Raw genomic sequence first — 17,229 nt, forward strand, 5'->3', positions numbered from 1 at the left:
TTAAATTATTTTTAAGTTGAGGTTTCACTTTAAGCTGGATTGCTATGCCTTGGGAATAGTTTAGCTAAAGTCTGGGAGTTAGTCTGTTAGAATTAGCAAATGAATTTGTCTTCCAACAGTGAATCCGAGTAGAGGATAGATATTTATAAATCAGAGTCACTCTGAAGTGAGATGGGTGGTGACAAATTTGAAATATAAATAAATAAATATTATGCTGTTTTATTTTCTCATGTACAATCATTTGAATGCAGGATCCTGTCCAGACACTACTAATGCCTCTTTTTTTTCTTTGTAATTTTCTTTGCATGTACTGACTGTTCATTTTCTTTCATGTTTATCTGTCTTAGAGGTCTGTTCATAGATCAACAACACATCAAGGCTTTAAATAGAAAAATGCATCTTCCTTCTTGCATCTCAGACCAGTTTATGTTCTTCAGGCTGGGTGCATCCACTGCACTAAACCATATTTTTTTATTTTTAAAATAATGTTTTTGTTAAAAATTTTACAAAGTAGATAAAAACTAACACAAACTAATAAAGAGTAGAAACAGTAAAGAAGAAAGGCAAGGAGAGCGAGAAAAAGCAGAAGTGCAGAAAAAAAGAAAAAAAATAGAAGCCTCCTATTACCTTTGCAGCAAATATAAATGTGATTGCAAAATTATCTCTTACCCTATGATTACAAAAAACCTCATTTTTCTATTATCCATTTTTTCTAATCATCAAAACCACAAATCATAACTGCATTTTTTTCCTGTTTCATGCAAAAAGTCTATAAGAGGTTTCCAGTCAACCATAAACGTAGAAAGTGTTTTTTCTGTGATCAAAGAAGTTAATTTAGCCACCTCCGCAAGTTCCATCATCTTCACCAACCAATCCTCTGCTGTAGGCAGGGTCGAACCTTTCCACTTTGGGGCATATAATAGTCTTGCTGCACTTGTCAGATATAGAAACAAAATTCCATGACTTTTTTCTAATTGCTTGTCCGTTAGTCCCAAAAGAAAAGTCTTTGGTCTCAGTTGTACTTTAACCTCTAAAAACTTCTGAATTAATGCGTGTATTTGTATCCAGGCATCCAATCAGCTGTTTCCAGGCGGAAGACCTCCGGATCTCCAGCAACGGCCACTTCAGGGCAAACAGGAACTCTTCCAGACGCGTTGGAAGACACCTGGCTGAAGACGGATCCAGGGGATCAAAACCATCAGATTCTGCTTTCAGACGCAGCGCATACCCGAAACTAAACCTCCAGTGGGGCTTATTAGGGCGAGGTTCGGACTCAAGCAACGGGGGTCACTACGGTGCAAGCCCGCTTTCAGGCTCAGGCGCGCTCCCCGCAAGCCCTTGCTTCGCTTCATCCTCCCTCTTCGAACGGTCCCCTGCCACGCGGCGGAGCGAGCGCCACGCTCGGAGCGCGCCTCCCTGCCCGGGCTAAGATCGGACTACACTTCCCGGCATGCAAAGCGGCGCGCCTGCGCGGTTTGCTCCTGTGGGCGTCACGAACGGGGGAGGGAATATTAGCAACCGAATCCAGATTGGAGGAAAAACGGCGGAGTTAAAACCCGGTTTCGGTCCAGCGGCTCAGGAATGACACCTCCGTGGGTGCGTGAGGAGGGGGAGAGAGGCAGCAGGGAGCTCTGGGGAGACCCCTGGGAAGAGCAGAGGGATTGGGAATTTGAGAACCTGTTGACACGTGTCTGCAGATGCGTGCATGGGGAGGAAGCGGGCCCGGGCAGCTGGCAGGTGTGGCGCGAAGACTTAGGCTTCGGAGTTAGTGAGTTGGGGGCCCACAGCGCAGGGGGGTTATTGAGAGGGGGCAGAAAGGAAGCCCCTCTGGGACAGGAGGTTGTGGGAACGGTGTTTTTATTTTGGGGGGGGTTCTGTCGTGAAGGAGGCTTTGTAGAGGAGCTATAAAAGGTGAGTCTTTTTTCAAAAAATAATTGTGCATCTAGAGAGGGAGGTGGGAGGGTTCATGTGGGAGGCCGCCCTCGCTGGACGGGGAGAGCCTTTTCTCTCCCTGGAAAGCCGCCTCCACCAGTGGCCCAGCTCTGTCCCCAGCAGCAGGTCGTCCGTCCTTGGAGGAAGGCACGCATTCGCCCCTCGCTCCTTTTTCCCTTTTCATCCCCTTCCTCCTGGCCTGCCTTGTGGGGTCCGTAATCCCACCGCAAACTTCCAGGCTGTGGCTTAGACGCGCCGCAACTCAGAGGACGCTCCAGCAACCTCGAAGGGTCTCCCGAGCCAGTTGTGGAGTCCCCTCTTCGGACTTGCTCGGCAGCCCGTCTGCTCCCAGCCAGAGCAGTTTGACATTCGTGGAAAGCTGCAGCTGCTCGATTTTTGCAAAAAAGCCCAAAGAGTAATCAAATGAGATATGCATGTCCAAACTGGAACTTGGGGCCAGCTGTTTTTGGCCCATACCCTTGTGAAAAGGGCACGGAGCCTGAGAGGGGAAGAAAGCTGGCGAGCCTCGTGTTGGAGGGACTATGGAATATTCCATATTAGTTGGAAGGGAATATGGAGTGGATACGCAGATTTGCTTCGTGGTAATTCTGGAATCATACCTTCCGTGATTATGGGGAAGAAAATGATGATGTTCAGTTGCAGTCAGGCAATTCTGTGCACCATGTAGCTGAGTTTTCTGTTCCTTTGCAGAAGCAGAAGTGCCTCTGGGGTTGGAGGAATGATCATGCACTCCCTGGTGACTCTGATTTCATTGTTTCCATTAGGGTATGAACCAGTGCAGCATAAACAACTGCCAGCATGAAAAACAAACAGTTACCTATCCAGTTTACAAAGCGGTGCATGTGAGTATCCTGGTCACTAATTTCTAACTTGGCTTTCGTCAAATTAGCCCTACTGGCTAGGTTCATTGGCATTATAGCCGATTGCAGCTGGAGAACACAAGTTTAGGAAATAACATTATTGGGAAACACCCCCATTACCAGAACCAACTTGTACTCAGGACCTCTATTTTCTTAGGATTTAACCACTTTATGGACCTGTACATGGACCTTTTAAAAATCTAGATACCGTGCAACTCTGACACAGTTTTCTCTTGCTCAGATGACAAGAAGAAATAGAACTAAGGGTCATCCCATAATGTTATTTCAATCATACCGACCTCTCTTTGGGTCATAGCGTGGCTCTTCCCACCTATGAGAGATGCTCCCCTTTGGGTCTTATGGAGGTGGAAAAAGAGTGCCATTCCACACCCCTCCTGGTTTAGAAAACACTAAGAAACTCAGGAGTCAGTTACTAAATCTGAAACTGACTCTTTTGTTCAATGTAACATGGAGAGAAGGGAAATATACTTTTTTTTTTTTTTTGGCCTGCATGTTCCCATGTAAAAGAGGAAACTGTTCTATTTCCTTTCCCTGGGATATGGATATTAGGATGCTAGGGACTTGAACCAACCAGCTCCCATTTCTTCACCCGTATCTCCGGTTTTTAATCCCCATGACGGAAACATAATCTTATCAGGTTTATGCTTTTATTTGTTGTAAACAATATTTTAATATGACAGTGCATATCTTTACACGTAGTTTGGGGTTCCCTATATAGAAGCCCCTGCTGAATTTTTGAGGGTCTCTGGTTTGGTTCCAGAGGTGAGTGCTCCTGAGGCTGAGCCGAGACTGGCTTAGCTAAAACTGCCTGATAACTTGATAGCCAGGACAAGGGAACTATTTGCCTATTATGTGTTATGCTAACTCAGTTCATGTTGTAGTTTATAGTTTAGTTTGTTGGGTAAAGCCAGAAAATCAGGTTAATTGAGTAAACTGTAGTTGTGTTAACCATGGATTAAGCAAGTTGGGTAGTGATAGTAACTGTTAAGCAGATTAATCTGATTAACAGTAGTTCTTCCAGGGCTACCTTGGAGGTTTTAGTTCTTACTAAAAACGTGCATCTGAAATAAAAGGATGGGATGTTACCAGCTCTAAAGCAGTGGCTGGCAGCAGTTTTATGAAGTCACTTTGTGAGATATTGGCCTTGAAAAGGCCTTGCAAATAAGTTATGAAAAGGCTGCCCATGGGTTCAGGTCCTGCTTTGCATTCTGAGAATCCCCACCTCTCTCTGTCTCTCTTTAGATTTCGGCATTGAAGCAGAATGGACTGCTGCAGTCTCTATCAGCAGCACCCGGTGGATTTAAAGAATCAGGTAAAGACCCAATAGATTTAATTTAATTTAATTTGTTCAGTTTAGGCACTGTCCAAATTGACTCTAGGTGGTATATAATAAAAGCAAACAAAGTAGAAAATTAATATAATAAAGGTATAGAAAGAAAAGGAATAAAGAACAGGAATGGATGGTGAGTGTGGCTAAGAACACCCACATGCCCAAACATATCCGACAGGAGCCCCAACCACCCTAAAATGCAAGGTCCAGGTTGAAGAGCCAGGTCCTTGTTGGAATGCCAACAGAGTGGGAGCCCCATGGATATCAGGGAGAATTTAAGCAACTGCCTGTTGGATTCTGTTGCATTTTTGATGATGTGAAATACTGAAGAGCAGGGCCTTGCAAAACATTTCAAAGTTGAATCATTTCAGTTTCAAAATGGCTTGTTCTGACCTTACTGGAAGCATTTGGGTGTGATTCTGTTTGTGAATTGAACTTCAAACATCACCGTTTCAAGCTTGAAACCTTTTTGTACTCTACTTCTAAGGAACTGTGGCCTCATTCCTTCAGCAGCAGAAGCATAACACCTTTGAAGTCACTGAGAAGACTGTTTTAGGTCTCCTAGAAATTTAAGTAGCTTCATCTGCTTCTCATTTGTAACTGTGTCGGGAGTCAGATGCGTCTTTAAATTCTGCATGCAAGTCAGTAAAGGTTGAATTGCATTTAGCTGACAGGCAGAGTTATGGTTTTTATGGGATTCTTAAAAATGACATTAATTCATTATAGAGGAGTGGGCCCTTGTGGTGCTCCAGGCATGGTTCAAAAAAGCCTAACATCCTTCTCTGTTGACCACACTGGCTCGAATTGCTTGGGGATTGAGTTTCAGCAGTAGTGGAGGGCCCCAAGGTGCCCATCTTTGCTCTTGATGAATGCATATTGAATAAGAAGCAGAGTATGGGTGAATTGGATCTCTTGCATTGCTCCTCCTGGAAGGGCAACCAGTGTTGGTATAAGGGTTTCTGCTGTTACCTTGCTGCCTGAAATATCGTCTTTGATGACTGCATACAATTGTCCAGGATAATATATATGCAAAATGGCAGCTTCTGGTCTTTGCAGGGAAGATGTGAACCAAGAGCCTTGACAGTCAGTAGGCAATACCTGGTACCATAATTACTGTTCTTTACAGTCCTTGAATCTACTTGGCCATAATTGCAGGCTTTCTTCTTTACTTTTACATGGGGTGGGACATATCTGGACTTGACTTGGCAATCTTGATAAATCCATTAAAAGTAGAAGTAATAGAATACTTTTAAAAAGTAGAGAAAAGACTCTTTGTTTCCTCTCAGATATTTTTAGGAATATAAACCTAAGTGTTTTACCTTGTTCATCACCCCAAAAAGGATTGATTGATTGATTGATTATTTATTTATTTATGGTGTTTGGAAACTTACATTTTAGCTGGCCTCAGGGCTGAAGGGAACATGGCCAGTGATGTGATGTCAGAATATGTAGGAGTGAAATTATCTGTCCTGTTTTTGTTTTTTAACGAGCAGGGAATTTTTTTTTTTTTTTGCAAAACAACTATTTTCTTGGTTTTCTATTGCAAAAACAAGTAAGAAATGGTGCTATAGAATATGAAATTTTGCCATGAATTTTGGAGAGGCATTTTGAGAGTGCTTTGGCAGTTGTGAAAATTGGGGGAAGGGCTGTATGTGGCTGGACTGTAGATTGTCCATCTCTGATATATAAAAGTTTGAAGTCAAGTGCCTGAAATCGACCTTTTCACAGTCAGTATCATTTTCACCTGTCAGTCTCAGATGCATTCTATTAAAAACCATCTTTGCAGTGTCTCATTTAGAAGAATAAAATGGACTTCCGGAGTTGCTCTGTTATGCCTGGAGGGTAATCATGCATAGAGATTTTTTTTTAAAAAAATGAAATTATCTTTCAGACCTCTTAAATGAGCTCCTTTGGAAGCGATTCTTGAGCTTGTTGCTCTGATCTGTCATCCTGTTCTGTCTTGCTAGATGTTACAGAAGAGGTGCTACGAGTCCGGGAAGAATGGGACGCCGTAGCAAACATCCATCCGGGAGGTATGGAAACAACTACAGAATAATTTTTCTCCATGTTGGGACCAAGTAAATTTTGGGGATACAGATATCCATTAAGAAATACAAATCAAAAAGCAGGAAGCATATCTAAGATTAGCAGTGTACCAGTGACGGATATGGTGCAGTCTGGAAATTCCTGAGTGAATGAACAACCATGTCAATTAATATCTTGATTACGTTTAAATGAACTGCTCCTTGCTGGTGTGCTTTGGGCTGTGAGAAAGAAAAGAAAGAAATGTTTGAATAGTTTTAATACATTGCCTTGATTGCTAAACTTTTCTCACAATATTGTGAGATGCTTTGTTCTTCCACTGGAAGGAGCAGTGGTGTCAAAATCAAAATACTCTTTTTTGCTTGCAGGAACTGTGGAGAAACCTCTTAGCCCAATACCCTTGATCTCTTTCAACGAAGCACTGCAGTATTTTCAAACAGCAGACCTCTCTGACTGTAGGGTAGGTATGCACCATCTAGGATGGATGTAGCAGTCCTATTGCTTAAATATTTTAGGGCAGTGTTGTCCAAACCCGGCCACTTTAAGATGAGTGGACTTCAACTCCCAGAATTCCCCAGCCATGGCTGGCTGGGGAATTCTGGGAGTTGAAGTCCACTCATCTTAAAGTGGCCAAATTTGGACAACACTGTTTTAGGGACTGAAGATGCTGAGTTGACAGTTCCTGTGTGGTCCTCAGAACACTTACTACTATTTCCTTTTTACATGGAGAGTTAAAATTACTGGAGCTAGTAGGATAAATCTTCATGATTAACCATTCCTTTCCATTCCCTCCTTCTTTTTGCAAAGAAACATACAGAATTATAAAGTTCCAAGTTCTAAATTATGGGGAAATGTAATGGATGTAGATTGAGATCTTGGGGAATCAGATTTTTTTGCACATAAATATGGTTTATTATCACAAATACATTCTTTCTGACCAGTAGAGGTTAGAAGCCAATCTATCTCAATTTGCAGTACTCTGGTTCCATGCAATTTATGTACATATGTGATTCTTAATTCAGAATATTTTGGGCTTTACATTTTTTTTTTGCAAGTTCTCAGCCTGACCTATTCAATTTTGATATCTTCTGCATTTTTCAGAACTTAATTGACTTTCTTTTTCTACTGCCATAATCTCCAGGGACTGTTTAATAATAAATAACTTACAACAAATACATACCTGCAATCTATTCATCTGTACCCTTAAAAAATTGACCTTCTCCAGCTCAAGTAACATTATATAGAATTCACTCAGGGTAATATGGGTTATCCTTGTGTTGCCTGACAACTTCAAAGCAACTTTCCAAGTTGATATTTCCAATATTTCTATATTGTTTGCAAAAAGGCTCTTCTCTTTTTCTTTCCTTTGTTGTTTGTGAGCCAGAGCAATGGCTTAGAAAGGAGGGATGTGAGACTTTAGCTCGATTTGGGTGATCACCAAGTCAAGGATTGCATTCCCTATGAGTGGTACTGCAACTTAGCAGCGGGAAAGTTCAGATCCAGAGTGCTGCATAGAAATCAGTTGCATGGAAGTTGACCACTGTAAATTAGCAACCTGAATTGGGTACAGAAATGAATTGGGGGTCAATGAGATCTTTTACAGGGGTGGTATGGAGACCTGAATCAGTACCAGCTAAAAGCTTGGCTGTGTCAGTACCAATTGAACAGGCTTTTCCATTTTGTATTTGGTGTATTGAGATGGGCATGAAGAGAATGGGTCATGGTGGCTCATCTTTTTGTAAGGCTACTTCAAAATATGAGTTATTTTCAGGACGTAGCATAAGAACATAAGCAGTGCCCTGCTGGACTGGACCTGGTGCATCTAGTCCAGCAGTCTGTTCTCACAATGGCCAACTGACTGCACAAGGAAGCCCGCTAGTTTCCCAGCAGGTGGCCTTCAGAGGCAGTCCCACTGCCATCAGGATTAATGATGAATTCCATGAATTGGTTCAACCCATTTCTGAAGCCAGCAAAGCTAGTAGCCAGTACCACATCTTATGGTAGTAAATTCTGAAGTTGATTGTGCATTGTATTTTAAAAAAAAAAAAAAGTTTGTCCTGATTTGAAGTAGCTTCATATTGTGTAGATGAAGTCTAATTCAACCAGGACTCAAAGTGATATAACTTGTAGAAGTAGCTACAAGCCCTTTCACTCTCAATCCATCTATCTTCCATGATAGCACATCTCAAAAGAGGTCCTACTCATTCAGAGACTGTATCAATTCTTTCTTCCATGTCCCTTGATACTTATGCCCTTGTGTTGCCATTTTCCCTATGGTTTTGCTAGGGAATATGTTTCTCAGCACCTGCATTTTTTCTATCTTTAATTTTTCCTTCTTCCAGAAAAAGATTCGGCCAACAATACAAAGAAGAGGCCTGGCTGCCATGGCCCATTTCCTTTTTGGTCCTCCCCGTCTTCATCAACAGCTGCAGAGTGAGAGAGACTTGGCTTTGGCTATAGCCCAGTGTGAGTATTACTTCTGAAAATGAAGGCAAGCATCTTCCCAACAGCTCTGTTGTTAATTAGCAAGCATTAGTTTAACAGCAATTTCCTTACTATCTCTAGTGTACTGAACATGTCATGCTGGAACTTAGCACAGGTAGTCCCTTGCTTAACAACCATTTGTTCAGCGACCGTTCGAAGTTACGGTGGCACTGAGCAGATAGTACTTATGCCTGGTCCCTGAAGTTACGGCCATTGCAGCACTCCCAAGGTCATGTGATCAAAATTTAGGTGCTTGGCAGCCTGCCTGCACTTAAACTGCAGGGGTGCTTCAACTCCCATCTCCTCCCACCTCTGCCACCCTTGCTGCCCCTAGCTGAATTTTGCTGTCTTCTTCCTCCTACTGCTGAGGAGGTGCACTGGCCTGGCCCTATACGAGGTGCATGCTGCTCCAAATTGTGCACAGCCTTCTTGCGATGCTTCAGCAGGGCGGTAGGGGCAGCTGGGGCTTTGTGCTGTGGTGGCTGGCTGCAGTATGGGGCTTGAAGCGGCACTCCTTGGTGGAAACGCTGGGGCTGAACTAGAGGCCTGGGGATGGTGGCTGGCTGAGACCACGGGCCCCTACTTCAGCCCCAGTGCATGCCACTGCTGCCAAGGAGTGCCACTGTGCAGGGTGGCCAAACGGGCAGAGATGGGGAGGAGATAGGCAGGTGGGGAGAGTTGAAGAGGAGGCAGCGCCTTAGCTTACCGAGGCTCAGGACTGGGAGGAATGAAGCCGGGAATGGCTTGGGTTTGGATGGGTCCTCGCCTAACGATTGGTGGGATTCGGTTAACAGTGGCAACCAGGGCTGCTGGGATTGCTGTTGCTAAGTGATGTGGTCGCATGACATCCTGCTTTACAACTGCATCATTTAGCGATGGAAATTCTGATCCCAGTTACCGTCGTTAACCTAGGACTACCTGTAAGTGGAGTATCTGTTTTATATGCAGAAGGTTTGGGTTTCAGCCCCCAGCAACTTCAAGGGAAACTAGAAAAGGCTTCTGCCCAAAACCTTGCCAAAACATTGCTGTCTGTTGTAGATAATGCTGAACAGTTGGGCCATTGGAATCTTTAGGTCCTGTTATTCTGCTTTATGGCTTTCCCTTTTCAATGCTGTATAGTTTTATGGATTTGTTTTGTTATATCCTGTGTTGGGATTACTTTTAATGAAAAACGGGATAAAATTTAAAATGAATAAAATAAAGGGGGCTTTGTATATTTCTACGAAGACAAAGAAAGTGGCCTTGAGCAGATTTTGTTATAGCTAATTCAGTGTGGTCTGTTTTAACTGGCAATAGGTCATCATGGATTTCAGGCAGACTCTTTCTGTGTTCTTTAAGATCTTTAAGCAGAGAGGCTGGAGGACTAATTTGGGCCTTATGAAGTACAAAGTAAATGATCTTGTTCTCATTTATGAGGAGGACCTAATGGGCATTTCCCTGTACAGGTGGTTTGGATAATAATGAAAAGGTGCACATGAGGATCTTACAAACTGTTTACAAGAAACTAACTGGCTCCCGATTTGATTGTGCCCGTTATGGAGCCCACTGGGAAGACCTTGGATTTCAAGGTACATTGGGTATAGAACAGGAGTCTTCACGTGAGCAAATATACAGGGGGAACCTTGTTTCTTTCTCTCTTCGTGGACATTTGTTGGCCTTTGTTGGCCATTTGAAGTGGTCTGTACTTTCTCTCTTGGGCACCAACATCATAAAATTGACTTCCTAGATTCACATTCTCCCGTTCTTCCCCTTCAGCACATAGATTGCCAGAGAACCAGCACAAGCGGTCGTCACAGGATTTATAGAAGTGTGAGGAGATGCAGATTTGCTGAATGGACTCTGTGGGTCATGTAAATCAGCCTTGTTCAAGCTGGTGCCTCCAGATATGTTGGACTGAAATCTTCAGCTAGCATGACCTTTGCTCGCTTTGGAAGTTCATCTGCAGCATATCTGGGGGATGTAAAATTGAGGAAAGCTGGTGTGAGATTATGTAGGCTTGGGATTCCCCCCCCCCCCTTATGTTCCCAAAAGTACAGACCAGGAAGATCTGTGCTCTGCTACTTCTGGCACTGTTTGCATTTCCCTGCTGGATAGGTAGGCAAGTTTTGCAAATTGTAATGGAATCATGACAAGAACCAACCTTCCTTCCTTCCTTCCTTCCTTCCTTCCTTCCTTCCTTCCTTCCTTCCTTCCTTCCTTCCTTCCTTCCTTCCTTCCTTCCTTCCTTCCTTCCTTCCTTCCTTCTTTCCCTCCCTCCCTCCCTCCCTCCCTCCCTCCCTGAACAAAAATCTTTAAGCTAAATACAACCCCCACTATCATCCCACACATATGTGCAGGCTGTATTCTTATAGCATACTAACTCATCATGTGATTTGTTTGGCTTTGACATAGTATTATGTGTAAATCAGCCACATGTGGCTTGTTCAGCAAACCATTGCTTAGTGGAATATGTCATTGTAGCCTTCAGTTGCTACATATCTATAGTATAGATAAAAGTAATGACTAATAAAAGGGTGAAAACAACACTGCCTCTGAAAAAACGGAGTAAAGGCTAGTTGAGTATTTCTGCTGAGATCTTACCACTACCAGCAAGTCTTAGAGAGGAGCTGCTGTTGAAGATCATAAAAGATTTGGTTCATGAAGGGACAGGGGATCCTTCAGATTTCTGGTACCCAAATTATGTTTATCTTGTGTAAGCGAAGGCTAAAACTTATGTAATTCTGATAATCATTTCTCTAGTTTTTAATTTAAAGGCAGCTAGGCATAGTTTTTTTTTCAAATATAATTTTTATTAAGAATTTTAATTACAATAGTAAAAACTAATACAAACTAAACTTAGTGAAAGGGAAGAGAATGGAAAGAAAGAATAAAAAGTGCAGGAAAAGAGAAAAAGAAGAAAAAGAGAGAATATAATAAAAAGAAAAGAAATATATAAAGAAATGACTTTCAACCTTCATCACATCAAGTATAAACAAATTTAATAATTCTTCACTTCCAATACAGTTAAACAGATATCCCTTCTTCCCATATCCCATCCCTTACCTATAAGCAAATACATAAAATTTCAACTTTTCAATCCTGATGTCAGCAAAAAGTTCATAAAGGGTTGCCAGAACACTGAAAAAAAAAAAAAAAGTCTTATTTTAATCTTGATTAAATAAGCCAACTTTATATTCCTTCCTTTTACTTCTAACAGTCTTAATCTTTAATTCAATCAAATAGTCATCTGATTTGATTTCTCTTCAATTCTTCTTTTTCCCATCACGCGGATTTCTTCAAGGATTTAACAAGCCTCTTTTGTAGATCCAATAACAAAACATTTTCCAGACCACTCTCTTGGTTTATCATTTGTATTTCCCTTTTAATTTTTAAAACTTCAGCCAGTTTCTTTTGTATATCCAGTAAAGTATCCTTTTCCAAATCATTCTCTTGGCCCGTCATTTGTAGTTCCATATTCTGTATTTCTCTATCTTATCAGATAAATTTGTTTCACATCTGTGATTCCTTCATTAACATCTGTTAGGCATAGTCTATCCATAGAAGCAGACATAATTATTGACACTGTTCATATTGTAGTTACAAACTTCTGGCTCCATTCTTCAAAAATCTCTTAATATTTCCGATGTTATGACATTTTGTATCATTCTATCAGTCCCAGAATTAACTGACATCAAGCTTTGTATTTTTTTAAAATTCTACTTAAAATCTTTAGTCCTCTCTAGTGTCCAGTTCCTAAAATCAACATTTATGTTTTGACTTGTAATTGCCAGGATAACCAAAATAAGTCTGTTTTGCTCAAGAAGTTGTTTATTTTTTATAGTTAATTCCAAAATCTTATAGTAGAAATCAATACTCCAAATTTATCTGGACCCTTAATCTGTTTATAACTTTCTTAGATCAAAATCTTATTTAGCTTTTTGCTGTATATTTCAAATTCTTTAAGTTCTTAAGCTTGTAATTAATTTTTCTTTTGTTCAGAGTTGAAGATAAACTCACACAATGAAGACTTTTCAAACCTGTCGTTCTGAAGGTCTCTAATAGCTGTAGAATAGTTAATAGGCGGTTTCTGCGGCTGGGCATAGTTTTTGAAGCTGTATTTCATTGGAAGCTCATGAGGAAGAGCATGAAGTTTTCATCATGCTACTTAATTCCAGCATTGTCTCAAGGTTCTGACTGAGTAATTTACTGTCTGGTAATTTACTTAACCCAACACATGCAAGAGCATTTCTTGGTGTGACTTTAATAGCCTCTGTATGTGTTCTACCCTTAAGGGATGGATCCTGGCACAGATCTACGTGGAGCAGGATTGCTAGGATTGATGCAAACACTTTATTTTGTGATGGATTCACGGATATTACCTGTAGCTCGAGAAATTTTCAAGCTGTCCCATCATGAGGTTCAGGTACGTTTCCTCATTTCCTCTGCACTGTTTTCAGATTTTTCTTTTAAAGAAAGGTTGTTGCATAAGGCTGAAATAATATCACCAACTCTTGGATTTTATTGTATTTAATATTTGTATTTAATATTTGCATTATTTATGTTTTTATTGATTTTAAATTGTTTTGTTGTGAACCGCCCAGAGTCCCTCCTTGTGGGGGAGTTGGGCGGTGATATAAATTTGATATACAAATAAATAAAAATAAAATACATACTGAAAACAAAACTTTTCAGGCTGATCATTCAAAACAGTGTTTTTCAAACTTGGCAACTTTAAGAGGCATGGACTTCAACTCCCAGAATTCCCCAGCCAGCATGCTGGCTGGGGAATTCTGGGAGTTGAAGTCCTTGCCTCTTAAAGTTGCCAAGTTTGAAAAACACTGATTTAAAACATGCTATCTGTCTTTATCTCCAGTAAAGTAAAAGGAATTGCGTTTTGAGTCTATTATAGGCAGGGTTCTTTTTAAAATGTAGTATTTTTCCCTTTCTAGAATTTTCCTTTCTGTGTGATGTCTGTCAATATTACCCGTATTGTCATTCAAGTACTGAGGGAAGAACGCCTTTCTAGGTGAGTTCATCACTGATCTTGGGTGTCTGCAGAGGTGGTGCTGGGGCAAATGGTGATGCGATCATGCCCATGCTGAGACTCCCGTGCTTGCATCAGGCATCATGTTACATGTATGTAGCCATAGCTTTTATGTGATGACATCAGCACCCAGTTGTCATTTCAGCATCATGGATGCCGCTGTCACGGATCTCTTGGTGCCTTTAGAGTGTGAGCTTTGAATGGATTGATCCATCAGCTAAGCTGATAAAATATGCAAGGCTGCAGAATCTTCACAGGTGTAATTTCAAATTAGGAGCAGAATCTTTCTTTATTTTTGAAGTTGTTTCCTTTTTTTTTTTTTTTTTGATGCTGTAAATATGGAATGGAAAGGTATGATGTTTGAGGGGGGGGGGTTCCTTTGGCAATGGATACTGGCTTGTTTGTTTTAAGCTTCCCTGTACATCCTCCACGGGTATATTTTGTAAGATGTGGAGATTTATTTTAATTTATTATCAGTAAAAAGATTCTTAAATCAGTTCACAGCCTTAAAGAGAGCAGAATAATCTCTTATCGTTTGTTTGAAACACAATTATAACCTTTAAGTCTTCCCTGTATTTTAAAATAAGCGTGTGCCTGTATACATTCCACATAAACAGTGAAACAGATGTGAATTCCTACATAGCCAAACAGCACCATCTACGGGCAGTAGGCCTGAAGGGAAGATCTAAAGGTTTGCTGAAGTACAAAGGATATTTAAGAAAAAGAGAGAAAGAAAGAACCCAGACAGCTCAAGGAGGACTGAGCCCCTCGAGTATGTCCCACTGACAGGGAGGTGGTACTGGGTGCAAATATTTTGTGATGTGTCTTTTTCAGAGAATGCAATCGAAGGCAGCAGGTCATTGCAGTGCTCAATGATTTGTATGTGGCTGTATTTTTACGCCTTTTCAACATCTGGAAAACACAGCGAAAGACCATTTCTGATTCTGGTTTTGTTCTAAAAGGTGGGTTGCTTTGGTCTTGTTCACAAAACTAAACATCAACAGAATTAACATTGTGCGTTCCTTGCATTAATGCACTCCTCCATGCAAGGCTTCAATAATACAGTTTTCACTCCCAGTGAACAGGTTTTTCTTGCAGTAGACAAGATATGAAAATCACCCCCAAGAGTCTCCTAATGCAAGAGATACTGAAAAACATTTGGAATGACAACCTCAACTTCAGCTGAACCTCAGATGGTGAGGTTAATGCATTCCAAATAAATCATAAATACTTAATAGTATTTTTGTTCTCTCTGTCCTGAATCAGCAGGACCTTTGTCAATAATTCTTAACATTAATTCTTAACGTTATTATCCAGATAACTTATACAGTAAATAAATCAGGTGTTACTCCAAGCAAACATGGGACCATTCCCCCAAAATAACCACATTCCATCAAGCAAATACAGGTTCCATCTCTGGAGTTCATTAGGCAAATTAAGCAAATGTGCTAGCGTACATATCATTTGCATAACTGATGTTGGCTTATGGTTTGAATAGACATATATTAGGGTTGACACATGATTTAGAAATGTCTAGGTGGTTAATTGAGTAAAATCTAATTCATTTTCTCACCAATCTACATACATTACTAATAAAATTGTATGCAGAGCTCATTTACTTTTTCCCCTCTTTGAGAATGAAGATGTAATTGTTGGATTGCTCATTTCATAGTTTGCTGCTGGAGGCTGCATTTGTGAAATGCAGCCATGTGTCTGCTGAATGTTCCCCTAGTCATAGCTGCTTCTGATTGGAACAAATGGAAAGAATAAAGGAAACCAATTTTCATTTAGTTCCTCGATTCTACTCCAGACATTCCATTGGGCAACACTGTCAGAACTGAGACTGACAGGAGGCACCATGGCGCCTTCCAACCAAGAAATGGAAAAGAAGTCCCTTACCTTATCTACCTTTCTCCATTTTTTTTCTGAACTACGCACAGTTTTTAAAACTTCCTCTGCCAGGTTACATGGTTTTTCTTAGTTAAAAAAGCTTCAGTTGTAGTTAAGCCCTTTCCTAATCGTTATCATAGAATCGTAGGGTTGAAGACCTTGGAGGTCTTCTAGTTCAACCCCCCACCCAGGGCAGGAATCCTCAGACCATCCCAGACAAATGGCTGTCCAACCTTTGCTTGAAAACCACCATCGATGGAGCACCCATGAATCTAGGAGGCAGGTTGTTCCACTGTTTAATAGCTCTCATGGCCAGGAAATTCCTCCTAATTCTGAGTTTGGATCCTTCTCATTGGGTAAGTTCCACCCTTTGGTTCTTATCCTATCCTCAGGCAATATAGAGAATCCTCTTTGCTGTGACTGCTGTTCCAGTATTGGAAGACTGCTATCATGTCTTCCCTTAGCCTTCCCTTCTTTAGGTTAAACATACCCAATTCTTCATAGAATTTAGCCCCCAAACCCCAGCTCGGACTATAATCTCAAAATCCACAGCACTTGACCTTGTGGTTAGGATTAACTGGATTGCAATCTAATACATCAGAAGGATGCTAAGTTGGGAAGTGTTGTAGCTTTTCTTTGTAAGCCAGAAGTCTGTATTCATTCTAGCTTGGATGTTGTGACTTTTCAAAGCATGGTCATATTAGACATCATTTTTCCTTTTCTTTTTTCTTCTTTCTCTAGAACTGGAAGCATCTGCCAAAAGAAACCCAAAGCAGCTGTTGAGACATGTGGAGACATACATGAATGGGAGTTCTGTAGCAGGAGGGGATGATAGTTTTCAGGCACCTGCTTTCACCTTGGAAGTTCTTGGTCCCAACCTAAGTTCTGTTACAGTTGACAATAAGGAGTTAAATTTTGCTAGCATAGATGATCTGCTGACTGAGAAAGAACAAGACAGCTGATCTGGATCCAGGATAGTGTGAAAAGCCTTGTGCGGGATTAATCAGCAAAGGTGGTTGCTTACAGCCTGTATGAGGGCTCAGAGGATGGCTGAAGCTCTTGAAATGCTGCTAAAGTAGAAGTACAGGACTTCAATTTTAGGGCAGAGCTGCTATCACAAAGTATAATGGGAGCTCTGGGAGTGGAGTCTGGGATAAAGAACAACCTGCTTGTTTCAAGAATGAAGCAATCAAGGCAGGATCTGCCTCTCCCAGTTAGTAGCGTTAAAACTAATTTGTAGTGGGGAGTGTAAATCTGATTTATGAAATCCCACTGCACTCCCCTCCACCCCACCCCACCACGTTCTTCCAATGTTGTTCCAGCTAAGAAATATTATGTGTTATGGATTGTGAAATCTGAGCTCATGTCATTTAAAAAAAAATTGAATTGTAGAACCACCAGGCTACTAGATGGCTTAGGTCTTTCCTCACTTACACTTTTACCTAGAAGTGTAAGAAACAAGTCCTTCTATCCTAATCAGTTGGGAGGCATCAATTCCCAGATGGCATATCCTTGACACTTTATCAATCCACACAGTATGTGTTTTGCCTAAAATAAGATAACAAACAAGGACTACTAGATGTACCGAAATTGTGACACCCATATTGAATGCTGTTGAAAATGAT

General features: G+C 41.1%; 1 protein-coding gene across 2 annotated transcripts; it reads left to right on the forward strand.

Moving 5' to 3' along the window:
* Positions 1-1,456: 1,456 nt before the first annotated feature.
* On the forward strand, positions 1,457-16,566 carry ELMOD3 (ELMO domain containing 3). Of its 2 annotated transcripts, none has more exons than XM_007420018.4 (11): positions 1,457-1,596; positions 2,718-2,795; positions 4,077-4,146; positions 6,132-6,197; positions 6,576-6,667; positions 8,550-8,673; positions 10,137-10,259; positions 12,963-13,093; positions 13,620-13,696; positions 14,549-14,676; positions 16,346-16,566. In XM_007420018.4, exons 1-11 carry the CDS (start codon positions 1,582-1,584, stop codon positions 16,564-16,566), a joined length of 1,125 nt encoding a protein of 374 aa, XP_007420080.1. In that variant the 5' UTR covers positions 1,457-1,581. The 2 variants fall into 2 exon arrangements, with proteins under 2 accessions (XP_007420080.1, XP_025031527.1); XM_025175759.2 differs by lacking the exon at positions 1,457-1,596 and adding an exon at positions 1,855-1,911.
* The last annotated feature ends 663 nt before the right edge of the window (positions 16,567-17,229 follow it).

The sequence above is a fragment of the Python bivittatus genome, unplaced genomic scaffold (assembly GCF_059951505.1).
Source record: "Python bivittatus isolate LINGU-HERP-01145 unplaced genomic scaffold, Pbiv_v1 ctg000320_np1212, whole genome shotgun sequence".
Lineage (NCBI taxonomy): Eukaryota > Metazoa > Chordata > Lepidosauria > Squamata > Pythonidae > Python > Python bivittatus.